Genomic DNA, 27,913 nt, shown 5'->3' with positions numbered 1-27,913 from the left:
CTTCCTGCGGTATTACCATCCATGGTGGTTCATCCCCACACTAGGAGTGTCATAGGAGAAGGATGGGGGGGGGTTCCTAACAGACAGAGGGAGGGAGGACGGGGGTTGTTGCTGTGGTTTGGTGTGTGTGGTTTGGTGTTACTTCTGCTGATCAGACACTGGCCTTGGCACCCATATTAGGCATCGATGCCAACGTCGCCTGAGTGAATTCCCATCCCTCTGCAGAAAACAAACGGGCCCGTTGTGGTCGGAGCGGAGAGCGGAGGGCGTGCCGTCTGTCAGAGTTGCTGAACACAGGGACAAACAAGGACACAAACACAGATTCCAACAGACTCCACAGACTGGTCCAACAGACTCCACAGACTCTGGTCCAACAGACTCCACAGACTGGTCCAACAGACTCCACAGACTGGTCCAACAGACTCCACAGACTCTGCCCCCCCCCCCTCCAGACCGTCCCCCTCCCCCCAGACTGGAGTTCAAGTACTATTCAAAATAATTTGTTCTACATTTGCTGTGCTCGATTGAGCTTGCCTACTGTAATAGAAAAGTCCCAAAAGTGCCAAACCAGCCTACCGAACACCAAGCAGGCTAAAGCAAACACACAAAGTATCTGAACAATTTCAAATAGTATTTGAACCCATGTCTGCCTCCCTCCACAGCGTTGTTGGCCCACTGGAATATAGAATCCAGAACATTCCACTTGAGTTTCAGGAGGGAACAAGAGCAGGTTGATTCCAGACCCAAATTATTTTCCTTCTGAGTCCAATACCAACCTGCTACGCCTACTGCCCGTGGTGCAGACTGGCACACAGTTTGTGGCATATCATATTTGTTTCTGATCTGCGGTAATATCAAAATGAAAATTCCAACAAACTATTTTTCACCCGTAGAGCCCAAGTTACCCAGACCATGCAGGTTGCAGCCACACGTAGGTAAGTGCTTCCTAGTGTCCACAACAAGCGTTCCATCCAGATGGGTCTTGCTTGTGTCTGCCTGTCAGTTCTGCTAAGGGCGCATCTCATAAGTCCACAGTGGCTTACTCTCCTTGTCTCCTTCCCTTAGCTTAAACCATCCCCGTCAGTCCTCTTAGACCTGGGCTCCATCTCAATAGTCTACAGCTTCTTCCTCTCCTTGTCTCTTCACCATAATTTGCACTGATTGGAAAAGATTTGACAGGTCAAATCAAATTGTATTTGTCACATGCAACGGATGTAGACTTGACCGTGAAATGCTTTCTTAAGAGCGCTTGCCAAACAATGCAGATTAAAAAAGCAAAGAAAAATATTAAACACATGAGGAATAACATGCACAAGAATTAAGCTATAGACAGGGAGCACCAGTACCAGACCAATGTGCAGGGGTACGAGGTATTTGAGGAAGATATGTACATGAAGGCAGGGTAGAGTGACTAGGCAAAATAAAACAAAGCAGCATATAATGACTATAAAAGTGTGTGTGTACAGTGGGGCAAAAAAGTATTTAGTCAGCCACCAAGTGTGCAAGTTCTCCCACTTAAAAAGATGAGAGAGGCCTGTAATTTTCATCATAGCTACACTTCAACTATGACAGACAAAATGAGAAGAACAAAATCCAGAAAAGGACATTGTAGGATTTTTAATGAATTTATTTGCAAATTATGGTGGAAAATAAGTAATTGGTCAATAACAAAAGTTTCTCAATACTTTGTTATATACCCTTTGTTGGCAATGACAGAGGTCAAACGTTTACTCTAAGTCTTCACAAGGTTTGCACACACTGTTGCTGGTATTTTGGCCCATTCCTCCATGCAGATGTCCTCTAGAGCAGTGATGTTTAGGGGCTGTTGCTGGGCAACACGGACTTTCAACTCCTTCCAAAGATTTTCTATGGGGTTGAGATCTGGAGACTGGCTAGGCCACGCCAGGACCTTGAAATGCTTCTTACAAAGCCACTCCTTCGTTGCCCGGGCGGTGTGTTTGGGATCATTGTCATGCTGAAAGACCCAGCCACGTTTCATCTTCAATGCCCTTGCTGATGGAAGGAGGTTTTCACTCAAAATCTCACGATACATGGCCCCATTCATCCTTTCCTTTATACGGATCAGTCATCCTGGTCCCTTTGCAGAAAAACAGCCCCAAAGCATGATGTTTCCACCCCCATGCTTCACAGTAGGTATGGTGTTCTTTGGATGCAACTCAGCATTCTTTGTCCTCCGAACACGACGAGTTGAGTTTTTACCAAAAAGTTATATTTTGGTTTCATCTGACCATATGACATTCTTCCAATCTTCTTCTGGATCATCCAAATGCTCTCTAGCAAACTTCAGACGGGCCTGGACATGTACTGGCTTAAGCAGTGGGGCACGGCAGGATTTGAGTCCCTGGCGGCGTAGTGTGTTACTGATGGTAGGCTTTGTTACTTTGGTCCCAGCTCTCTGCAGGTCATTCACTAGGTCCCCCAGTGTGGTTCTGGGATTTTTGCTCACCGTTCTTGTGATCATTTTCACCCCATGGGGCGAGATCTTGCGTGGAGCCCCAGATCAAGGGAGATTATCAGTGGTCTTGTATTTCTTCCATTTCCTAATAATTGCTCCCACAGTTGATTTCTTCAAACCAAGCTGCTTACCTATTGCAGATTCAGTCTTCCCAGCCTGGTGCAGGTCTACAATTTTGTTTCTGGTGTCCTTTGACAGCTCTTTGGTCTTGGCCATAGTGGAGTTTGTAGTGTGACTGTTTGAGGTTGTGGACAGGTATGTTTTATACTAATAACAAGTTCAAACAAGTGCCATTAATACAGGTAACGAGTGGAGGACAGAGGAGCCTCTTAAAGAAGAAGTTACAGGTCTGTGAGAGCCAGAAATCTTGCTTGTTTGTAGGTGACCAAATACTTATTTTCCACCATAATTTGCAAATAAATTCATTAAAAATCCTATGTGATTTTCTGGATTTCTTTTCTCATTTTGTCTGTCAAAGTTGAAGTGTACTTATGAAGAAAATTACAGGCCTCTCTCATCTTTTTAAGTGGGAGAACTTGCACATTTGGTGGCTGACTAAATACTTTTTTGACCCACTGTATGTGTTGTGTCATGTGTGTTAGCACATGTAGTGTATGTGGATGTGTGAGATACACACACAACCAGTTAGCTAATTCATGGGTTTTCATGGGTTTTTCTTTATTTGTACTATTTTCTACATGTAGAATTATATTGAAGACGTCAACACGATGAAATAACACATATGGAATCATGTAGCAACCAAAAAAGTATTAAACAAATCAAAATATATTTATATTTGAGTTCTTTAAAGTAGCCACCCTTTGCCTTGATGACAGCTTTGCACCCTCTTGGCATTCGCTCAACCAGCTTCGTGAGGTAGTCACCTGGAATGCATTTCAATTAACAGGTGTGCCTTTTAGGGATAGGGGGCAGCATTTTCACTTTGGATGAATTGCGGGCCCATAGTGAAATGCCTCCTACTCTGTCCCAGATGCTAATATATGCATATTATTATTACTATTGGATAGAAAACACACTGGAGTTTATACAACTGTTTCAATTATGTCTGTGAGTATAACAGAACTCATAGGGCAGGCAAACTTCCAAACAGGAAGTGGAAATTCTGGGGCTGGTTGATTTTTGACTCATCGCCTATTCACATCCAAATAAGATATGGATCTGTTGGTACTTCCTACACCTTCCACTAGATGTCAACAGTCAGTAGAACGTGGAATGAAGCCTCTAGTGTGATGTGGGACCGGATGGCAGCTATTTGAGTCACTGGTCTGGCAGAGTGCCAGTTCCTGGTTACGCAGTAGTCATTATATCGCCTTGCGTTCCATTACTCAGTAGACAAAAATGATTGCTCCGGTTGGAATGTTATTGGATATATGATAATAACATCCTGAAGATTGATTCTCTACTTTGTTTGACCAGTTTATTCGACCTGGAATATAACTTTTTGAAGTTTTCGTGCGAGTTCGCCTGGACCAGCGCCAGCTTTTGGACATGTGAACTAAACGTGCTAGCAAAAGTAGCTAATTAGACACTAGTAATGGACATTATGGAACAAAACAACAATTTATTGCAGAACTAGGATTCCTTGCACTGCATTCTGATGAAAGATCATCAAAGGTAAGGGAATATTTATGATGTAATTTCATATTTCTGTTGACTCCAACATGGCGGAGAAATATATTTACGTCTGAGTGCCGTCTCAGATTATTGCATGGTATGCTTTTCTTCATAACATTTTTTAAAATTTATATGACATAGCGGTTGCATTAAAAACCAGTGTATCTTTAATGATATGTAAAACATGTATCTTTCGTCAAAGTTTATGATGAGTATTTCTGTTATCTGGTGTAGCTCTCTGTAATTAGTCTGGATATTTTGGAGTCATTTCTGGATATAAATATGCATATTATCGAACAAAACATAAATGTATTGTGTAACATGATGTCATATGAGTGTCATCTGATGAAGATTATCAAAGGTTAGTGATTAATTTTATCTCTAATTCTGCTTTTGTGACTATCTTTGGCTGGGAAAAACAGCTGTGTGTTTTTTTTTGGATTTGGTGGTGATCTAACATAAATACACTGCTCAAAAAATAAAGGGAACACTAAAATAACACATCCTAGATCTGAATGAATGAAATATTCTCATTAAATACTTTTTTCTTTACATAGTTGAATGTGCTGACAACAAAATCACACAAATTATCAATGGAAATCAAATTTATCAACCCAGGAGGTCTGGATTTGGAGTCACACTCAAAGTTAAAGTGGAAAGCCACACTACAGGCTGATCCAACTTTGATGTAATGTCCTTAAAACAAGTCAAAATGAGGCTCAGTAGTTTGTGTGGCCTCCACGTGCCTGTATGACCTCCCGACAATGCCTGGGTCTCTGAGGGATCTCCTCCCAGACCTGGACTAAAGCATCCACCAACTCCTGGACAGTCTGTGGTGCAATGTGGCGTTGGTGGATGGAGCGAGACATGATGTCCCAGATGTGTGCTCAATTGGATTCAGGTCTGGGGAACAAGCGGGCCAGTCCATAGCATCAATGCCTTCCTCTTGCAGGAACTGCTGACACACTCCAGCCACATGAGGTCTAGCATTGTCTTGCATTAGGAGGAACCCAGAGCCAACCACACCAGCATATGGTATCACAAGGAGTCTGAGGATCTCATCTCGGTACCTAATGGCAGTCAGGCTACCTCTGGCGAGCACATAGAGGGCTGTGTGGCCCCCCAAAGAAATGCCATCCCACACCATGACTGACCCACCGCCAAACCGGTCATGCTGGAGGATGTTGCAGGCAGCAGAACGTTCTCCACCGTGTCTCCAGACACTGTCAAATCTGTCACGTGCTCAGTGTGAATCTGCTTTCATCTGTGAAGAGCACAGGGCGCCAGTGGCGAATTTGCCAATCTTGGTGTTCTCTGGCAAATGCCAAACGTCCTGCACGGTGTTGGGCTGTAAGCACAACCCCCACCTGTGGACGTCGGGCCCTCATACCACCCTCATGGAGTCTGTTTCTGACCATTTGAGCAGACACTTGCACATATGTGACCTGCTGGAGGTCATTTTTCAGGGCTCTGGCAGTGCTCCTCCTGCTCCTCCTTGGACAAAGGCGGAGTAGCGGTCCTGCTGCTGGGTTGTTACCGTCCTACGGCCTCCTCCACGTCTCCTAATATACTGGCCTGTCTCCTGGTAGCGCCTCCATGCTCTGGACACTACACTGACAGACACATCAAACCTTATTGCCACAGCTCGTGTCATCCTGGATGAGCTGCACTACCTGAGCCACTTGTGTGGGTTGTAGACTCCGTCTCATGCTACCACTAGAGTGAAAGCACCGCCAGCATTCAAAAGTGACCAAAACATCAGCCAGGAAGCATAGGAACTGAGAAGTGATTACGCGATCATCAATCATTACGCGTTACCTGCACATCATCATTAGGCACACCTGGACTCCATTACCTCACTTATTACCTCCCCTGTAGTCTTTCTCCAGTCAGTATTGTTCATGTGTTTACGCGTAGATGATACTGTTATGTTCTCGTTCCATGTTTAGTAAAACAACAAACGTTTCACCTGCCTCAACTCACAGCGTCTTTGTTACAGCCACAGAAAGGAAAACCCAGAGTTACCTCTGCTGCAGAGGATACATCCATTAGATTTACCAGCCTCAGAAATTGCAGCCCAAATAAATGCTCCTAATAGTTCAAGAAACAGACATTTCAACATGTTTAGAGGAGACTGCGTGAATCTGGCCTTCATGGTCGAATTGCTGCAAAGAAACTATGACTAAAGGACACCAATAAGAAGAAGTGACTTGCTTGGGCCAAGAAACATGAGCAATGGACATTAGATCAGTGGAAAGTCCAAATGAGACTTTTGCTTCCAACCGCCGTGTCTTTGTGAGACGCAGAGTAGGTGAATGGATGATCTCTGCATGTGTGGTTCCCACCGTGAAGCATGAAGGAGGTGGTGTGATGGTGCTTTGATGGTGACACTGTCTGTGATTTATTTAGAATTCAAGGCACACTTAACCAGCATGGCTACCACAGCATTCTGCAGCGATACGCCATCCCATCTGGTTTTCACTTAGGACTATAATTTGTTTTCAACAGGACAATTACCCAACACACATCCAGGCTGTGTAAGGGCTATTTGACCAAGCTGGAGAGTGATGACCTGGCCATCAGATGACCTGGCCTCCACAATCACCCGACCTCAACCCAATTGAGATGGCTTGGAATGAGTTTGACCGCAGAGCGAAGGAAAAGCAGCCAACAAGTGCTCAACATATGTGGGAACTCCTTCAAGACTGTTGGAAAAGCAGTCCAGGTGAAGCTGGTTGAGAGAATACCAAGAATGTGCAAAGCTGTCAAGGCAAAGGGGGGCCACTTTGAAGATTGTAAAATATAAAATATATTTTGATTTGTTTAACACTTTTTTTGGTTACTACATGATTCCATATTTCATAATTTTCACTATTAATTCTACCATGTAGAAAATAGATATTTGACGTTGAGACTGGTGTTTTGCGGGTACTATTTAATGAATCTGCCAGTTGAGGACTTGTGAGGTGTAGACACTAATGTACTTGTCCTCTTGGTCAGTTGTGCACCGGGCCTTCCACTCTTTCTATTCTGGTTAGAGCCAGTTTGAGCTGTTCTGTGAAGGGAGTAGTACACAGTGTTATACGAGATCTTGAGTTTCTTGGCAATTTCTTGCATTGAATAGCTTTCATTTCTCAGAACAAGAATAGACTGACGAGTTTTAGAAGGAAGGTCTTTGTTTCTGGCCATTTTGAGCCTGTAATCAAACCCACAAATGCTGATGTTCCAGATACTCAACGAGTCTGAAGGAGAGTTTTATTGCTTCTTCAATCAGAACAACAGTTTCAGCTGTGCGAACATAATTGCAAAATGGTTTTCTAATGATCAATTAGCCTTTTTAAAATGATAAACTTGGATTAACTAACACAACGTGCCATTGGAACAGTGATTGTTGCTGATAATGGGCCTCTGTACACCAAATGAGATATTCCATTAAATATCAGCAGTTTCCAGCTACAATAATCATTTACAACATGAACAATGTCTACATTCTATTTCTTTCAAAAACAAGGATATTTCTAAGTGACCCCAAACTTTTGAACGGTAGTGCGTGTGTATATATATATTTTATAGTACCTGTCAAAAGTTTTGGACAAACTTACTCATTCAAGATTAGGTGTGTTCCCATATATGCTGAGCACTTGTTGGCTGCTTCCGTATCGCTGGCGTATCGCTGCAGAATGCTGTGTTAGCCATGATGGTTAAGTGTCCCTTGAATTCTAAATAAATCACCAAAAGTGTCATCAGCAAAGCACCCCCACACCATGTTTTGTACACTCAGTGTATATAGTCTAGTATGTGAGTCAGTGCAAGATAAGGCCAATGCAGATAGTCCCAATAACCATTTAATGAACTATTTAGCAGTTTTATGGCTCTTCAGCAGTCTTATGGCTTGGGGGTAGAAGCTGTCCAGGAGCCTGTTGGTCTGAGTGGCGATTCCCCAGTACCGTTTGCCGGGCGGTAGCCGAGTGACCAGTCTATGGCTTGGGTGGCTGAAGTCTTTGGCAATTTTTCGAGCCTTCATCTGATACCGCCTGATATAGTGGTCGTTGATGGCAGGGAGCTCGGCCCCCGTGATATCCTGGGATGCCCACACCACCCTCCTTAGCACTTTGCGGTAGGGAGCGGTGCATTTGCCACACCAAGCGATGATACAGCCAGTCAACAATTTTTTTCAGCCTCTTGAGGAGCAAGAGGCAGTGTCGTGTCCTCTTCACGACTGTGTGGGTGTGTGATCATGTTAAGTCCTTGTGGACACCAAGGAACCTGAAGCTATCAACCAGCTTCACTACTGCCCCATTGATGTGGACGGGGGCGTTCTTGGCCCTCTTTCCTGTAGTCCACAATCAGCTCCTTTGTCTTGCTGATGTTGAGGGAGAGGTTGTTATTCTGGCACCTCACTTCCAGGTCTCTGACCTCCTCCCTATTGGTTGTCTCATCGCTGTCGGTGATCAGGCCTACCACCATTGTGTTGTCAGCAAACTTGATGATGGTGTTGCAGTCGTGCGTGGCCATGGAGTCGTAGGTGAACAAGGAGTACAGGAGGGGACTAAGCACACATCCTTGAGGTGCCCCCATGTTGAAGGTCAACGTGGCAGAGGTGTTGTTGCCTACCCTGACCACCTGGGGCCGGCACATCAGGAAGTCCAGGATCCAGTTGCAGAGGGAGGTGTCCAGTCCCAGGGTCCCTTGCTTGTGATGAGCTTGGGAGGGGACTATGGTGTTGAACGCTGAGCTGTAGTCTATGAACATCATTCTCACATAGTTATTTCATTTATTGTCCAGTTGGGAGAGGGAAGTGTGAAGTGCAATTGAGATTGCTTCATCTGTGAATCTGTTGGGGCGGTATGCGAAACTGGAGTGGGTCCAGGGTGTCTGGGATAATGCTCTTGATGTGTCTCATGATGCAGCCTTTTAAAGCAAGATCACACAGGTGAAGGCTCATCATAAGACTGGCTTTCACCTGGTCAAGGATGAGGCTACACTAGAGGCTACACACACTTTAGACTATAGGCTACCCCTGGACAAAGGCTATCCTACCTGCTAGAAGGAGGCAGAATGAGGCCCCGGACCGAGTGAAACCCTCTCTATAGCTTAACCTACAGCATACATCAAAACCTACAGACTACATTCCCCATACATAACTACTAGTCGTCAAACTGTTATGGGCTTTGATGTTCCCAGAACAAAGACAGGTAGTGAAAGAAAGCTGACTCAAGCTCATTTGACCTCTAATGCTGAACAAATGTTTCGCTACAACAAATCAAGTTACAAAAGTCAACCAAGAGGACCATAATTCAATGAAGCGCTTGCCTTGCCTGTCAGGCAACCAAAGCAGCGCTAAACAATACAATATTACTGCCCAAAACACAGCAGGGAGTACTGTTGGAACAAAAACACATTATCAAATGGTCGTTCCAAGTCAACGTGTTCCGAGCCAGCCAGATAATCCATCATCATTATCCCCCTTAAGTATCACATGGAACAGGCCACTGGCCCCCACATCCTCGCTCATCATGTACACACACAAGTACATGCACGCACACACACACTCACACCATACAAACATACACACACCCACGCAAACACACACATGCACACACACATCCCCATCGTTTCTAATGTATCGGATGGATACTCAATCCGTTACTGCCCGCATCCCAGAGGTGTGTGAATTGCAAAGGTGAAATATTTGATGGCAGTATTTCGGAAGAAAAGTATCAACTCACAGGAACGGTAGAATAGGGGAATTGTATTTCATGCAAGTGAGTCGCACATTTTTGCACCATACATTTGGCTGACTGCACTGAGCCGAGTCCAGCTGAACCGCAGGATACATACTGTGCACTTCTATAGAGAAAGCACAATAAAGTTGGATTTACCTCATTGAGAAGTAGACCATTGTAACGATTCAGACTGACTGGTTCAACTACCTTTAAACTACCTTTAAACTACCTTTAAACTACCTTTAAACTACCTGGTTAACTACCTTTAACTACCTGGTGTGCTAATCTCCGCTCTCTAGCAGTGTGCACATGCAGGGTTATAAATCAGATGGGAGTCTCGATTACGGTGGCCGATTGAAGTTTTTCCATGTTAGTTTCATTGCACATCATCAGCTGTTGGTATCATATGCAAGCCTCCTGCAGCTGATCTGAGACAAATCTGAGTGCAACACTGCCCAAGAAACTGCACACACAGTGTACAAAGAGAGGCGCATGCGCACGCACACATTGGGAGGTGAGGTGATACTCTGTAAGGGGCTGATATTTACTACCCACCTAGGACTACTGCTCAGCCAGGTCATTAGAGCTCTGGGTTTTCACTTCCTCCCTGGAGCCTTCTATAGCCCCAGCCTGATACAGACCCAATTCACCATGACCTGCAGTGCCGAACACACGCATTCGAGCAAGCGAATACACAAGCACGCACACGAGTGCAAGCAGACACACACACAATTTCCATGCTCACTACAAACTGCGCACCTAGAAAACATTCCATTCAAACCTGATCTACTCCCCCCCCCATTTTGTGGTGGAACACCCCGAGACTCAGAAAAATGGCAATGTGAAAAAGTACATTATGACAAAAAGCATTGAGAGATAATACAGTGTTCAAGATGACAGAAAACATATGCACCTCTGGTTAGTGCATCGAGACAGGCAGACTGCAGGTCATGAAGAAGGTTGCAAAGTTACCGTAATCTTTAAAACAGTTACAGAGTTTATTGACTGTGATAGGAGAAAACTGTGGATGGATCAACAACATTGTAGTTACTTCACAATACTAACCTAAATGACAGAGTGAAAAGAAATAAGCCTATACATAATACAATTTTCCAAAACATGCATCCTGTTTGCAATAAGGCAGGCATTAAAGTAAAACTGCAAAAAATAGGGCAAAGAAATTAACTTTAAGTCCTAAATACAAAGCGGTATGTTTGGGGCAAATCCAACACAACATCATTGAGTACCACTGTCCATTTTTCAAGCATGGTTGTGGCTGCATCCTGTTATGGGTATGTTTGTCATCGGCAAGGTCTAGGGAGTTTTATTTAGGATAAAAAGAAACAATAGAGCTAAGCACAGGCTGAAACCTAAAGGAAAACCTGGTTCAGTCTGCGTTCCACCAGACACTGGGAGACAAATGTATCTTTCAGCAGAACAATAACCTAAAACACAAGTCCAAAAATACACAGGAGTTGCTTACCAAAACAACATTTTATATGTTTCTGAGTGGCCAAGTTACAGTTTTTACTTAACCCATTATGTGAGTTCCAAAGCGTGATTTGTTTTATGCACGTTATGTCAGAATGCACTCACTGTTCCAAAATGGGATTGTTACGCAACAGGACAGTTGGCCTTGATGATTAGTGTTCCATTTCAATTTGTCAATTTCAAACGATTTTCTACCAAGTTTTATTTTCTAACAACAATCTGAATTGAGGTGTGTTCCACCTCATTAATTCACATAGAAGGAGCCCATTTCTGTGTTGCGGACATTTATGTTTGAGGCTTTACTGAGCCGGACAAACTTCTCTCTTCGAGGACAGCCCAAGCACTTTAACAATGTTTCCGCAGATCAGGTATGTAAAAATTTGCGCAGTCTTGCACGAATTGGCACATTTTCTGGCTGGCGCTCGCATTGCCTACCTTGTTGTTTTCCGTACAAATAATAACTTTGGACATGTGTGCATTCCTATCAAAGTAAGTGCCTTATTTTCTGCATATTGTGTTGTCATTTCCATTGTAGCATACAGTATGAATGTATGGAGCATAATGTACTTACAGTTTTATTCACGTTTTCAAGTACTGGTGACAAATAATGCACTCTGATTTTTGCATAGATTGTAAAGAGCACCTATGATGTGTGTAAAATACTTTCTGGAACATTCTACTATTATAAATGAGCTAGTGCTAAGCTATTTGCCACATATGTGTGGCGCAATGTTTGTTGACATTATACAATGCATTCTGGGTATCAGGTAAACGTCTGTCAGACATAAGATGTGATAATGATGTGAAGGGTAAACTTCTGGAAGTGAATGATCATAGACGGCACAAACCCTTCAACATGCATACTGCAAACAGACCAAACTCATCTCGTCTCCTCTTATCATCATCTATGGTTGAGGAGAAAAACAAACATGGCGGCGCGCACAAACTACCCATCGTCGGATTACTTTCCATTTCAGTTTTTTTTTGTTACTGAATTATTTAGATCAATGTTGAGCTCACCCGTGACGTGATGAATTAAACAGTAATTGCTATTGGCAAATTCACATTGCAGTTTCCGCTTGTGATATGTCAATTTCCCGGTTTGGATGATTGCGTATGTTGTCGCTACTGAACTGGTCACATTCAGGACATACAATTGAAGTCGGAAGTTTACATACACTTAGGTTGGAGTCTTTCAACTCGTTTTCAACCACTCCACAAATTCCTTGTTAACAAACTATAGTTTTGGCAAGTTGGTTAGGGCATCTACTTTGTGCATGACAAGTAATTTTTCCAACAATTGTTTACAGACAGATTATTTCACTTATAATTCACTGTATCACAATTCCAGTGAGTCAGAAGTTTACAAAAACTAAGTTGACTGTACCTTTAAACAGCTTGGAAAATTCCAGAAAACAACGCCATGGCTTTAGAAGCTTCTGATAGGCAAATTGACATCATTTGAGTCAATTGAAGGTGTACCTGTGGATGTGTTTGAAGGTAGGCCTTGAAATTCAGTGCCTCTTTGCTTGACCCCAAGCATACTTCCAAAGTTGTGGCTAATTGGCTAAAAGACAACAAAGTCAAAGTATTGGAGTGGCCATCACAAAGCCCTGACCTCAATCCTAGAAGAACTGAAAAAGCATGTGCGAGCAGGGAGGCCTACAAACCTGATTCAGTTACACCAGCTCTGTCAGGAGGAGCAGACCAAAATTCACCCAAAATTCACCCAACTTATTGCAGGAAGCTTGTAGAAGGCTACCCCAAACGCCAAGTTAAACTATTTAAAAGGCAATGCTACCAAATACTAATTGAGTGTATGTAAACTTCTGATCCACTGGGAATGTTATGAAAGAAATAAAAGCTGAAATAAATCTCTACTATTATTCTGACATTTCACATTCTTAAAATAAAGTGGTGATCCTAAATAACTTTAAAACAGGGATTTTTTACGAGGATTAAATGTCATGAATTGTGAAAACCTGAGTTTAAATGTATTTGGCTAAGGTGTATGTAAACCTACGACTTTAACTGTAACTTTGTAAGGACTGTGTTTCTGCTAAATGTTTCTGTTTCTGCTGCGTCAATCGAAACTGTACTTTCTAAATAAGCGTTCTAGTCACACCGATTTGAGGGTACGCTGCAGGGACCACTGTAGAATGATCACACCCGTTTGTTGGTATGTGTGAAAAGGTTCAAACCGGCTTGAAAATATATGGCAAGAAATTAAAATGGCTGTCTAGCAATGACCTACAACCAATTTGACAGAGCGAAGAATTTTAAGAAGAATAATGTGCAAATATTCTACAATCCAGGTGTGCAAAGCACTTCGAGACTTACCCAAAAAGACTCACAGCTGTAATCGATGCAAAAGCTGATCCTAACATGTATTGACTCATGGGTGTGAATACATCTTCTCAATCCAGGGTTTCTCTTTATTTTTACTATTTTCTACATTGTAGAATAATAGTGTAGACATCACAACTATGAAATAACACATATGGAATCATGTTGTAAGCAAAAAAATCTGTTAAGATTCTTCAAAGTAGCCCCCCTTGCCTTGACAGCTTTAGACACTCTTGGCATTGCCTTGACCGGCTATACCTGGAATGCGTCACCAACAGTCTTGAAGGAGTTCCCACATATGCAGAGCACTTTTTGGCTGCTTTTCCTTCACTCTGTGGTCCAACTCATCCCAAACCATCTCAAGTGGGTTGAGCTTGGGTGATTGTGGAGGCCAGGTCATCTGATGTAGCACCATCACTCTCCTTCTTGGTCAAATAGCCCTTACACAGCCTGGAAATATGTTGGGTCATTGTCCTGTTGAAAACAAATGATAATCCCACTAAGCACAAACCAGATGAGATGGTGTATCACTGCAGAATGCTGTAGGAGCCATGCTGGTTCAGTGTGCCTTGAATTCTAAATAAATCATAAAGTGTCATCAGCAAATTACCATCACACCTCTTCCTCCATGCTTCACGGTGGGAACCACACATGCTGAGACCATCTGTTCACCTACTCTGTGTCTCACAAAGACACGACGGTTGGATCCAAAAATCTCAAATTTGGACTCATCAGACCAAAGGACAGATTTCCACCAGTCTAATGTCCAATGTCCATGTTTCTTGGCCCAAGCAAGTCTCTTCTCCTTATTGGTGTCCTTTAGTAGTGGTTTCTTTGCAGCAATTTGATCATGAAGGCCTGATTCACACAGTCTCCTTTGAACAGTTGATTTTGTGATATGTGTTACTTGAACTCCGTGAATCATTTATTTGGGCTGCAATTTCTGAGGCTCGTAACTCTAATGAACGTATCCTCTGCAGCAGAGGGAACTCTGGGTCTTCCTTTCCTGTGGCGTTCCTCATGAGAGCCAGTTTCATCATAGCGCTTGATGGTTTTTGCGTCTGCACTTGAAGAAACCTTCAAAGTTCTTGAAATTTTCCAAATTGGCTGACCTTCATGTCTTAACACATTTTTAATTCAGGCTGTAACACAATGAAAAGTGGAATAAGTCAAAAAAGGGTATGAATACTTTCTGAAGGCACCGTACCCTCCATTTGCAACCCTACTCGGGAATGCTGTGTTCCCATCCAGTTTTCCCTCAGACTTTTTCAGTGATAGCTGCTAGTGAATCCATTAAAACCAAATAGTAATAATAAGGAATAATAAGGAAAAATCCACCCAATAATAAGGAAAAATCCACCCAAAACCGCATATTCCTTCAATTTACAGTACTAAATAACACTAATGTGTGAGAATGTTTTTTTGGTGAACAAATGTTTCATATAGTGAGGTTGGTAGCAACATGGAAAGTTGTTGTGGAAATCTGTTGCAGCTCAATTCCACTACAAAATCCAAAATGCAATGCTCTCTCTATGGACAGGCTGGATGGCTAGCTTGCTAGCAAACATAGCTACACACAATAATACCAAATACAATATCAGCATGTAACATAGCTAGTTAGCTTTAAAAATCGCCTAAACAAACTGCACAATTAGTCCACAATCTCACCATGTTCAACCTGCAGATCGATGTGCTTAACAATTTGGAGTCTAACATTCGCAACGGCAGATATATTTCTGAGGAGATGGGAAACGTTGCCCATGTCGCATCAATATGGCGCGTAATGCATTCTGGGCGGTTTTGGGACAATGGAGGCTATTGGGCTTAAGCTCAAAAACCCAACACAAATTTGGCTAACAAGAAGCACAACATTACACATATTTTCTGACTTTGAGTAGGGATGGCGTGACGATTAGTTTATCAATCGCGTGGCACAGCATGATAACGTGGACGCGATTGGTCGACAGTCTTTTGGGTGAGGCGTGAAACGTTTCTTCATTCATTGGATTCCTATAATATCTCTGGCAACTGCACAATGCAAATGTGCTAGACCCTCCGTTAAATTACAAATTTCTCGAGGTAAGAAAAACATGATCAATGGCTCATTCGAGAGAAGACATCCTCCCGAGATAGACATTTTCGATCTAAAAGCGACAGTGCTATGTAACACCAGACTGATTTCTGCCTGCTTGATCGTCAATAACTCAGATACACATGAAAACATGAAATTACCCAGGGAATGGATAGAACATCACTCAGAGATGCACAAAAAACAATAAAACACTCAAAATTGGTGAACTTTTATTTTAAGATATGTGTACCAGGCAGGGCCAAAGACCAGTGACTGAGACAGACAGGAGTTATATCCTAAATAGCACCCTATTCCCTATATAGTGCACTACGTTTGAACAGAACCCAGTCAGTCCTGGTCAAAAGTAGTGCACTACATAGGGAATAAGATGTCATTTGGGATATAATCGGGACTGATCGCAAGACATAACAATTCATGTACATCCTGTTTACAACTTGGGACAGAACTTTTACTGTTTGTTTGTTGTTGTTTTTTTATACCTCAGATCAATATGAGAACTCTACAGTCGCTAGCTGAAAGAGCAGGAGAGAAGTGCGGTGAGGGCAGGCATGAGAAGGTGTGAGACAAGACATGATTAAAGATCTCACAGACCTTTATTCTTCCCTGTTTTTTGTGTTGTTTTATTGGGATAGAACAGCGAAGAGGAGCCAGGAAAGGTAGGACAGAGTGCGAGTCAGAAAGGCAGCGGCTTGGATTCAAACCCACACCAATGGCGACTCTTGTATACATGTGTGCCGGGGTCCACGACACTAACTGCTGGACCACACAGGCCTCACATACCTGACAAACAAACACTTAGCCTCCATGACCAAATCCTCTTCGTTGTCAAAACTAAAACGCAGCAGAACCACACCGCCAGCCACAGCTAAGGCAGTAACACAATTACCATTTACCGGCTGCTTTAAAATAGGCAGGTTAACAAGGGTAATCAGACAGCTACTTTAATTGGTTTAGCTCGCATGAGCACGGGTAACCTTAAAACAACTCGAGAGTGGTATCCATGACGACAGCCTGACCGCCACTGTAAGCACAGGGCTGCGCTGGGGCATCATGGTATTCTGATTCTATTAAACACAAAAAAATATGTTTTGTGTGAGAAGTAGGCACTGCCTACTGTTGGTCTATCGTAATTCAAACAAGGTGTAGGCAGGTTGCTTAGGATTCAACGCTCAAAAAGCCTAATTCATACTCTTAGAGAAGGTGCTCCCAGAGCTTCATAGTCTGGTTGACATGTTTATTTGATTGTAATCTTGATTGTAATCTTCTCAACCAGAAGTTAGTGCAGGTCAGTGCCTTGCAAAAGTATTCAGGCCCATGGATTTCTTAAAATTTTATTGTGTTATAAAGTGAGATTAAATTTTGAATTGCAATTTTTTTGTCAACAATCAACACAAAATACTCTAATGTCAAAGTGGAAGAAATTGTGGAAAAGTGGAAGAAAAAAAAATTTTCTAAGATGAATAAAAATGAAATATAGTTGTTGGGTAAGTATTCAGTTCCCTGAGTCAATACATGTTAGAAACACCTTTGGCAATTACAGCTGTTAGTCTTCTTGGGTGAGTCTATAGGAGATTTGCACACCTGCATTGTGCAGTATTTGGCCATTATTCTTACAAAAAAAAAAGCTCTGTCAAGATTTTAGGGATCATGGCGAGACAGCAATTTAAGTCTTGCCATAGATTATAAAGCAGATTTAAGTCAGAACTAACAGAACTAACTTATTGTTAAGCCACTCCAGTGTATAATTGTCCTTGTGTTGTAGGTTATTATCCTGCTGAAAGGTGAATTCCTCTCCCAGTCTGGTGTGGTTTTCCTCTAGGATTTTGCTTGAGCTTAGTTTCACCCCATTTCTTTTTATCCTGAAAAACTCCCCAGTATTTGCCGATGTCAAGCATACTCATACCACGATGCAGCCACCACTATGCTTGAAAAAAAGGAGGCAGTTACTCAGTGATGTGTTGTATTGGAATTGCCCCTAACATAAGGCTTTGCTTTTAGGCCAAAAAGTATATTCCTTTGCTTAGTTCTTTTGCAGTATTACTTTAGTGCCTTGTTGCATACAAGATGCATGTTTTGGAATAGATCTTATTTTCACGCTTTAGGTCATTATTGTGGAGTCTCTACAATGTTGTTGATCCATCCTCAGTTGTCTCCCATCACAGCCATTGAACGCTGTAACTGTTTTAAAATAGTAACTAATTTAAAATAGTAATTAATTTAGGCTTGCCTAAACAAAGGATGCTTAATACTTATGCAATGACTATATATATATATATATATATATATATTAAGTATTTTGTATAGATTGTTGACAAAAGAAATGAAAAATCAATTTTCATACCACTTTGTAACACAAGCTCAGCAAAAAAAAGAAGCGTCCTCTAACTGTCAACTGCGTTAATTTTCAGCAAACCTAACATGTGTAAATATTTGTAACATAACAAGATTCAACAACTGAGACATAAACTGAACAAGTTCCATAGACATGTGACTAACGTACACTGAACAAAGGGGGGTCAAAATCAAAAGTAACAGTCAGTATCTGGAGTGGCCACCAGCTGCATTAAGTACTGCAGTGCATCTCAGCCTCGTGGACTGCAACAGATTTGCCAGTTCTTGCTGTGAGATGTTACCCCACTCTTCCACCAAGGCACCTGCAAGTTTCCGGACATTTCTGGGGGGATTGGCCCTAGCCCTCACCCTCTGATTCAACAGGTTCCAGACGTGCTCAATGATATTGAGATCCGGCTCTTCACTGGCCATGACAGAACACTGACATTCCTGTCTTGCAGGAAATCACGCACAGAACAAGCACTGTATGGCTGGTGGCATTGTCATGCTGGAGGGTCATGTCAGGATGCACAGTGTTGATATTGCATGCAATGACAACAAGCTCAGTCCGATGATGCTGTGACACACCGCCCCAGACAATGACGGACCCTCCACCTCCACCACTTTTTGTCAGTCCTGTCTGGTCCAGCGACGGTGGGTTCGTGCCCATAGGCAACATTGTTGCCGGCGATGTCTGGTGAGGACCTGCCTTACAACAGGCCTACAAGCCCTCAGTCCAGCCTATTGAAGACAGTCTGAGCACTGATGGAGGGATTGTGCATTCCTGGTGTAACTAGGGCAGTTGTTGTTGCCATCAGAGCAACAACAACTGGTGTGATGTGCCACAGGTGTGATGTTCGGATGTACCGATCCTGTGCAGGTGTTGTTACACGTGGTCTGCCACTGCGAGGACGATCAGCTGTCCATCCCGTCTCCCTGTAGCACTGTCTTAGGCGTCTCACAGTACGGACATTGTAATTTATTGCCCTGGCAACATCTGCAGTACTCGTGCCTCCTTGCAGCATGCCTCGCAGATGGGCATCTTTCTTTTGGTGTTTTTCCAGAGTCAGTAGAAAGGCCTCTAATTTTTTTTAGATTTAATTTTACCTTTATTTAACCAGGCAAGTCAGTTAAGAACAAATTCTTATTTTCAATGACGGCCTAGGAACAGTGGGTTAACTGCCTGTTCAGGGGTAGAACAACAGATTTGTACCTTGTCAGCTCGGGGATTCGAACTTGCAACCTTTCGGTTACTAGTCCAACGCTCTAACCACTAGGCTACCCTGCTGCCCTTTAGTATCCTAAGATTTCATAACTCTGACCTTAATGTCCTACTGTCTGTAAGCTGTTAGTGTCTTCAACCATTCCACAGGTGCATGTTCATTAATTGTGTATGGTTCATTGAACAAGCATGGGAAACAGTATTTAAACCCTTTAGAGTGAAGATCTGAAGTTATTTGGATTTTTACGAAGTATCTTTGAAAGACAGGGTCCTGAAAAAGGGCTGTTTCTTTTTTTTGCTGACTTTATAATGTGAAGAAATCCAAGGGGCCTGAATACTTTTGCAAGGCTCTGTAAGTTAGAACTCTATATGGTGTCTACTGGCCTATAACCAGCATCTATAACTGGTTAGAGTGGCATCATTACAATGTCTTTCATGACTCCATTGGCAGGTCTTATACTGGTTGTATGGGGAAGACGTCTTTACCTGACCGTAATGTGCCAAATTATGCCTGCTAGGTACGGTTTTTAGTGTTCGTCGTCTGTTTGAATTCAAAATGTGCAAAAAGAGGTGTCTTGTCTGGGCCAGAACATCCCTGTACCGTGAGGCAGCTTGATGTACAAGTACACCCCTGGATAGGTAGCTAGTCTATCGTTACCATAGATATACACTGAGTGTCCATGACATAGACTGACCAGGCAAATCCAGGTGAAAGCTATGACCCCTTATTGATGTCACGTGTTAAATCGACTTCAATTAGTGTAGGTGAAGTGGAGGAGACAGGTTAAAGAAGGATTTTTAAGCCTTGAGACGAATGAGCCATTGATTGTGTATGTGTGCCATTCAGGGGGAGAATGAGCAAGACAAAAGATTTAAGTGCCTTTGAACGGGGTATGGTAGTAAGTGCCAGGCACACCTGTTAAAGTGTGTCAAGACCTGCATCGCTGCTGGGTTTTTCACGCTCAACCGTTTCCTGTATCAAGAATGGTCCAACACCCAACTTGACACAGCTGTGGGAAGCATTGGAGTCAACATGGGCCAGCGTCCCTGTGGAACACTTTCGACACCTTGTAGAGTCCATTCCCCAACTAATTGAGGCTGTTCTGAGGGCACATGGGGTTGCAACTCAATATTAGGAAGGTGTTCCTAATGTTTTGTCCACTCAGTGTACATATTTTACTACATATATATTATACCATAATCTATAGCGTTGATATGCATCATTGGTTGTTTCCTCCTGTTCGGGGCGTGTAGCAGGTGTGTGTGAGTGTGTACCGGTGTGTGCGTTCGGCCTACCTCTTGTGTGGTGCGAGCAGCTGGTTTGTCCTGGTGGTTGGCCAGTATGAGGAAGGGCAGGGTACAGAGCTGGGGGTGCTGCAGGGCAGAGTGAAGCTCAGTTCGGGCCATCTCCAGATCCTCGTCTGTGGAGGCGCTGTCCAGGACAAACACCACCCCCTGGGAACCCTGGTAGTACCGCGACCAGTACTTCTTTATCGAGTCCGCTCCTGGAGACAGAGGCGAACAGGCAGTCAGACACAGACATGTACACAGACACACAGCAATGCAGACACACATACACACACACAGTTAGTACCAGCACAGTACTTGTAAATGGAGTCCACTCCTGACCACGCACACATGGACAGTAAGGCACACACACCGTACCAGTTCAAGTATCTCTTAATTTAATCAGCCCCTTCAAAAATCGATACAAACTATACCAACACGCACACATATACTGTATTTACAGTGCATTCAGAAAAGATTCACACCCCTTAACTTTTTCCACATTTTGTTATGTTAAAGCATTTATATAAATGTATTCATTTGTTTTTTCCCGCCCTCATCAATCTACACACAATACCTCATAATGACAAAGCAAAAATCAGGTTTAGACATTTTTGCAAAAAAAATATTAATAATAAAAATTACATAAGTATTCAGTACCTTAACACAGTACTTTTTTGAAGCACATATGGCAGTTATTACAGCCTCGAGTCTTCTTGGGTATGACGCTACAAACTTGGCACATCTATATTATTCTCTGTAGATCCTCTCAAGCTCTGTCAGGTTGGACGGGGAGTTTCACTGCAGTCTGAGGACCTGAGCACTCTGGAGCAGGTTTTCATTGAGGATCTCTCCGTACTTTGCTACGTTCATCTTTGCATCAATCCTGACTAGTCTCCCAGTCCCTGCCGCTGAAAAACATCCCCACAGCATGATGCTGCCACCACCATGCTTCAATGTAGGGATGGTGCCAGGTTTCCTCCAGACGTGACGCTTGGCATTCAGGCCAAAGACTTCAATCTTGGTTTCATCAGTCCAGAGAATCTTGTTTCTCATGGTCTGAGAGTCTAGGTGCTTTTTGGCAAACTCCAAGCAGGCCGTCATGTGCCTTATACTGAGGAGTGGCTTCCGTATAGCCACTCTAACATAAAGGCCTGATTGGTGGAGTGCTGCAGAGATGGTTGTCCTTCTGTAAGGTTCTCCCCATCTCCACAGACGAACTCTGGAGCTCTATGAGTGATCAATGCATTCTCGGTCACCTCCCTGACCAAGGCCCTTCTTCCCTGATTGCTCAGTTTGGCCGGGAGTACAGCTCTAGGAAGATTCTTCTTCTTCCTTTCCAAATGATGTCCAATCAATTATATTTACCACAGGTGGACTCCCAAGTTGTAGAAACATCTCAAGGATGATCAACGGAAACAGGATGCACCTGATCTTAATTTGGAGTCTCATAATAGCAAAGGGTCTGAATACTTGTGCAAATAAAAACCTGTTTTTGCTTTGTCATTATGGGGTGTTGTGTTTAGATTGTTGAGGAAAAACAGAAAATGTAATCCATGGTAGAATAAGGCTGTAGCGTAACCAAAATGTGGGAAAAGTGAAGGGGTGTGAACACTTTCTGAAAGCACTGCACTGCACACACACACTATTGGCCCTGGCTGCAGTATTCCTATCAAAGTTAACACACTGTCAAAAACCATTCAAATAGTTTATTTTAGTGCCCGTCACATTTTTCTGCAACTAAACTGGCTTTTCAACCTCATACTTCCAGAGGATCATTCCACCTAATTCAATTGTACGTTGATAATCCGGCAAATAAAAATGAATGCCTATGAGTAATGGAGACCTCCAGCAAGAAAGGGTAAAAATGCATCGAATTTCAACATAGTTTCAAATCGGAGCACGTCTGGAGTGCATTTTGCAAACGCTTCCACCCTCCTTTCATAAAATCTTTGCGGATATTGCATTATATATTCTTCAGACTTCAGGACTGCATGCCAACTTTTAGCCTTCTGCACTGCGCTGGGGGGGCCCGGTGGGGAAAACGACATGTCTGTCTAAATGAAGTGTGTTCAACACACAAAACCTGTGGCCCAATGACAACCTATTCCCTTTATAGTGCACTACTTTTGACCAGCGCCCAACAGGGGCCTAGTCAAAAGTAGTGCACTCGAAATGGAATAGTGTGTCAGTTGGGAGGCATCCCAAGATTCTCTTTAAAGCAGAAACAACTCAGAGAGCACATTAAAGCAGTTTCCTATGCTGGCCACTCTACAGCACAGTTCAAATGAACCTTCTTCTTTTACAATGAACATATGGTTCCTTTTCTGCACAGCAATTTGGGGGTACAAAAATGTGGCCACCAAGGCTCACAAGGCAGGGCATGGCTTTGGTTAGCATGAGTGACAGAGTGGTGGAATAGAACCAGAAACCCATAGGAAAAGGGTCAGTTGTGTCAGTTAAATTACTCTCCCTGAGTGTGGCTGGAAAAACAACCACTTATTTTTTTCTGAAATCTAAAGAGGAGAGGAGGAGGAAGCCATGGTTTAACTCCTCCATCTTTGGGGCTATAGTAAAAGTGGACCTGACTGCAATTTGACCACGCCCACCATCATCGCTAGTAAAATAGGTTCCTCATCTCGGTGGCAGTCATTGGGGCATCAAATGGAGGAAACATTTCTGAAACAGGGAGGGACTACCTGGGCTTGTTTTCGTTTTCCATTGCAAACCACATTGAAACATTTTGTACAAAAGGGCCTAATGAACACGACCCAGGCTAGTTTACGGTGAAACGCCGCCCCTCGTTACAAGTGTTTACAGGCGATTAGCCTACTACGACTCTGTGGGAATCCATGAACAACTCTACCCCCAAACACTTGACCAATATGCCTGCTCTAAAATTAAGTAATATTGCGTGGCAGTAGTGTTATGAGCTGAAACAGCTTACAGATTGACTATTAAGTTTCAAAACACCTCCAATAATTGTGTGAGGGGGATGCGGGTTAGAGGGGAGGAAGGAAGGAAGTTAAGTCTCAACCAGGCCATATTATCAAGGACTAATGTATTGCTCAAGAACAGATGCTAAAAAAATCTGCCAAGCATAAGAGCTAGGCTATCCATCACTATCGTGGCCCGGCCTGTTCAATTCTGCCTCCTCCTGGTTCGAGCTACAAAAACCAAAAGAGACTTCGGTGGTTGTGCTCCGAGACTTTAGAGGAATTTACAACATGAATCTGGGGATGAATATCGAAACCAATGTTCAAACGTCATCCTGCTGAGTGATGTTTTACAGACTATTATAGCAACAAGTCTCCAGTCATTCCTGTAACAATGTAGGTTATTGGCTATTGTGTTTATCTCACTCTCTACTTAGATGTAGCTTTAGTGTAACAAAAACATGACCACAAGCCAGTTTACCAGAAAACATATTGTGTTACAATCACGTGTGACAGTAACAGAAACCACACTTTCCACAAAATGGCATTACATCATGCTTGGTTTCTGAGGAAAATAAAGAGTGTGAGATAAGTGGTTTCAGATGCCTGGGCTACACACTAACTGACTGACTGCTACACACTGGTCTACTCTAAACCGGAGCATCTGGGCATTCAGAGCATCTTCCCGGAGCGATCTGCCAACCGACCACGTAGACAGGCTCGAACTCAATTCCATCTGTCAACGATTCCTCACATTCTAGTTCCTCACCTTGTTCTCAACCTTATTGCCGAAGGTCCAACCCACTGGGCACAGACGTCAATTCAACATCTTATTCCACGTACGTTTTTAATTTAATTGAAACGACGTGGAAACATCATTGAGTCAACCAGTGTGTTGCCCAGTGGGAAGGTCCCCCCCCCCTTGTCACTTCTTCTCCAAAGCATCTTGGGAAAAGATGGGAGGAGAGATGGCACATATTAAAAAGGTTAACGACAAAACATATGCTCGACAAGGTGGGCAACATAAACAACAACAACAACAAAAAAAGTCAGCGAAATAGATTATACGGCATAAATAAAAAACATGTATTTGGGTGTAAATATTGACCTAATAGCATCACGTCAAAGTAAACTTGGAGTCACCAGCTGATATGTTACATTTAGGAACGTCACAGGATTATCGCATCGCTGATTTCCTGATGGGCATATGGCCGACTGTACACGGAGGGGTTTTTAACACACATCCAAAATAACAATAAGAGCTGGCTAAAATAACGTACAGTAGCCTACATAGATGGGGTTTTTTTTTAAAGTAGATGTCCTCTCAATGTTTTCTTGCTCCCAAACGTGATCTTTGAATAACCTAGGCGCAAGCGAGCTCATATAAGACAGGTAAATTACCAATCCTGGCACTGGAAAAAAAGTGCCGCCAACTATAACAGGTTGAAATTGCAAACGAGCACTGAAACTAAGAGCAAAAGTGGTTTTATATAACCTAAATCGTCACGCACAGAATTCATTTTATTCTCAACAAGTCATTTTGATGGAAACATACCTTGTGGGAAAATGTGCATATATTTTGTATACAGATTTTTTAAATAACCTATCCCATGAAAATCTGTTGCCAATTGGATGGAAACCTAGCTACAGACAGACAGGCAGACAGACGGACAGAGGAATCACACACAGTATGGTGTCACCATCCCATTGATGGGAAACTGGCTTTGACCTCTCATCTCATCTCTCATAAATACACACACACACACACACACACACACACACACACACACACACACACACACACACACACACACACACACACACACACACACACACACACACACACACACACACACACACACACACACACAAACCAAAAACATCCCAGCCAGGGGGCAGACGAACCAACAACACTAAAACCCGTAGCAGACAGACAAGACTACAGTCATGGAGATAGAGAGTGAAACCCAAACAGAAACATTACCAGTACTGTTTGACCTGTTGACCTCCAAACACCCCACAGATAACCTAGAAAAACATTACAGTACTGTCTCCCGAACTACACCAGAAACCCAATGATTCATTCTTTAGTGATGGACTAAATGACAAAATAGACAGTGCCGACGAAATGGCTAAAAGCAGCGTGTGCCGGGTGGCCATTCTATCTAACAACATCATCGGCCATTATTTTCTGTTCATTTACCGACAATTCTACATGTTAAATTACCACCATTCGTCGACGCCCAGCAGGTGATCTATTGCGCAAGGCTCGGCGTTCGTTATGGTGTGTCCTTAACATTTCAGCACACAAATGCTTTCTTTGGTCCCTAAAGAATAAGGGAGTAAGCCTATTACATTAAACTGATTAGAGGGTGCGGCGATCATTGTTTTCCCCCCAGGTTTACGGACTGTTACTCTGCACCTTGTCAACATTTTGGGGTGTGTGTCTCCAGCTTCTAACTGTAGGATGAGAGGCTGAATGTTCCCAACTTCAGTGTGCATCCCAAAATGGCACCCTATCCCCCTATATGGTCCACCAGAGCCCTATGGGTCCTGGTCAAAAGTAGTGCCCTAAATTAGGAATAGGGTGCCATTTGGGACACAGTTTCAGAGAACAGCAGCTAGGTGATCCCTGTCTGGAAATAAGGGAGAGTCCCTGTCCACACCAATGATGTCATACAGGCCCCCCCCCCACCCCACCCACATCACAGAAAAGACTTACGCATTACTGCCTCTCTGACACACAGTTGCACGCCCAGCGGGCGAGTGACATTTGAGGGGATGTGTTCGCTACTTCATTTGCGTGTTGTCTGTCTGACACGTTGCTTTCTGATGCAAAGATCATCAGTTGAGAGATAACTATGACTCATCTTCACAGAGGATGTGTGTCATTCGAGTCCTCAATAACATTTACTATCTTAGGGGATTCTAACATTTAGCTAGCAAAGGAAAAGTTCCTTAACATTGTTTTAGGACCTTTAGGGTTTCTGATATGTTTAGATTTTTGCAGATATTCTTGGATTGTGCACAGCTAGGGTCATGTTCAGTTGGCACGGAATGGGAGTCAACTTTTTGTGAAACGGAGGAAGTCCCATTGACACTTGTCCAATAAGAACAGAAAAATGTGTTTTGCCCACTGAACTACAAAACTTGAGTACCCTGACAATGGGAACATTGTGTTCACATCATAATGGAAAATAGGTGAAAATAAATACCTCCGAGCTCTTTCACGTTCAGAATGGCATTCTGGAATGGAACAGCTTTGATGCTGAAACCTAGAAAGGAGAATTAAACGTAAAGCTTCACACAGGAAGTCGTGGCAGACATTGCTTAAAAAGAGGCAAGAGAAAGTACATGTAAAAGTGCTGGAAAATACTCATATTGTGCTCTTTTCTGCAGGTAGGGAATAGGTCCCGAAAGCACACCACTTAACTACTGACACTAAATTGATTCAATGCATAGGATACTTGACTGCTCTACTGCAAAAAAACCTTTATGCAGAGTAAAGAGAACTGTACAAGGAGCATTTGGACTGTGATTTCATCAGGTGGAGTCGAACCTCACCCGTGGTTGGCCCAATGTTGTCTGTGGCTTCACTGCAGAGTCTTGACAGTAGGCTGGTCTTCCCAGAGCCTGTGAGTCCAATACACACCAGGTCATACTCTGGTCTGGGAGGGGGCTGTCCTTTACAGCACAGTGTCCTGAAACACTGGAGGTAGGAGGGAGAGGGGGACGGAGAGAGAGAAAGAGAGAGAAAAGAGGTGATCGAGAGCGGGGGAGAAGAGAAGGGACACAGAGTCAGAGGACAGTCGTGAGAGGTGTGATGGGCAGCGCTAGTGCACAGCGAGTCCGTGTTTTGGCGTTTGGACACTGCACCCACGTCACCCACTGATCGACTCTGTGACACTACTGACGTCTGCTCTGTCACTGAGCACGCCACTCGCCACTCTGGAGACGCCGGGCAGGATCACATCTGTTAACGCCATCTGTTTCCAGCCAAAGATACTGTAAGATTTGGAGAGGAAAAAACATTGTGTCCTCTCGCTCTCCCTCTCTCCACTTTCATTTCAATTGAGATGTGCTCAGCCACACGACATGTCCTTTGAACTCACATAACCACTGTGATATAAGGAACCTTGAGTCGTATATAGCCTATAGAATGGACACTACAGGCACCCTGTGCATAGTAAGAGTGGACACACTGATACTTGTGTAGGGGCCCAGGATGTTGTGAGTGAAGTAAACCTCAAGATGTGGTATGCAACATGGTCAAGGGACTGAGGGACTGCTACTCCGTCAACACGGAAGATCAAAGAGAAAGGGGGCCTCCTATTGAAATAGAAGCCAGGGACGCTGGCCACGGTCTCACGC

The 27,913-nt window shown here is 43.3% G+C and overlaps 1 protein-coding gene across 2 annotated transcripts in view; it reads right to left on the bottom strand.

Annotated features, from left to right (window-relative positions):
• Positions 1–27,913, bottom strand: part of LOC135517633 (ADP-ribosylation factor-like protein 15) — a 65,791-nt gene that overhangs the window by 11,069 nt on the left and 26,809 nt on the right. For both annotated transcript variants that reach the window (XM_064942123.1, XM_064942124.1), the window contains 3 exons: positions 27,107–27,251; positions 26,758–26,817; positions 20,616–20,824 (listed from right to left, as the gene is read on the bottom strand). In XM_064942123.1, the coding sequence (XP_064798195.1) occupies positions 20,616–20,824; positions 26,758–26,817; positions 27,107–27,251 (414 nt within the window). The remainder of the gene's footprint in view (positions 1–20,615; positions 20,825–26,757; positions 26,818–27,106; positions 27,252–27,913) is intronic.

Source organism: Oncorhynchus masou, chromosome 28, assembly GCF_036934945.1.
Source record: "Oncorhynchus masou masou isolate Uvic2021 chromosome 28, UVic_Omas_1.1, whole genome shotgun sequence".
Lineage (NCBI taxonomy): Eukaryota > Metazoa > Chordata > Actinopteri > Salmoniformes > Salmonidae > Oncorhynchus > Oncorhynchus masou.
This window is presented reverse-complemented; position numbering and strand designations above follow the sequence as displayed.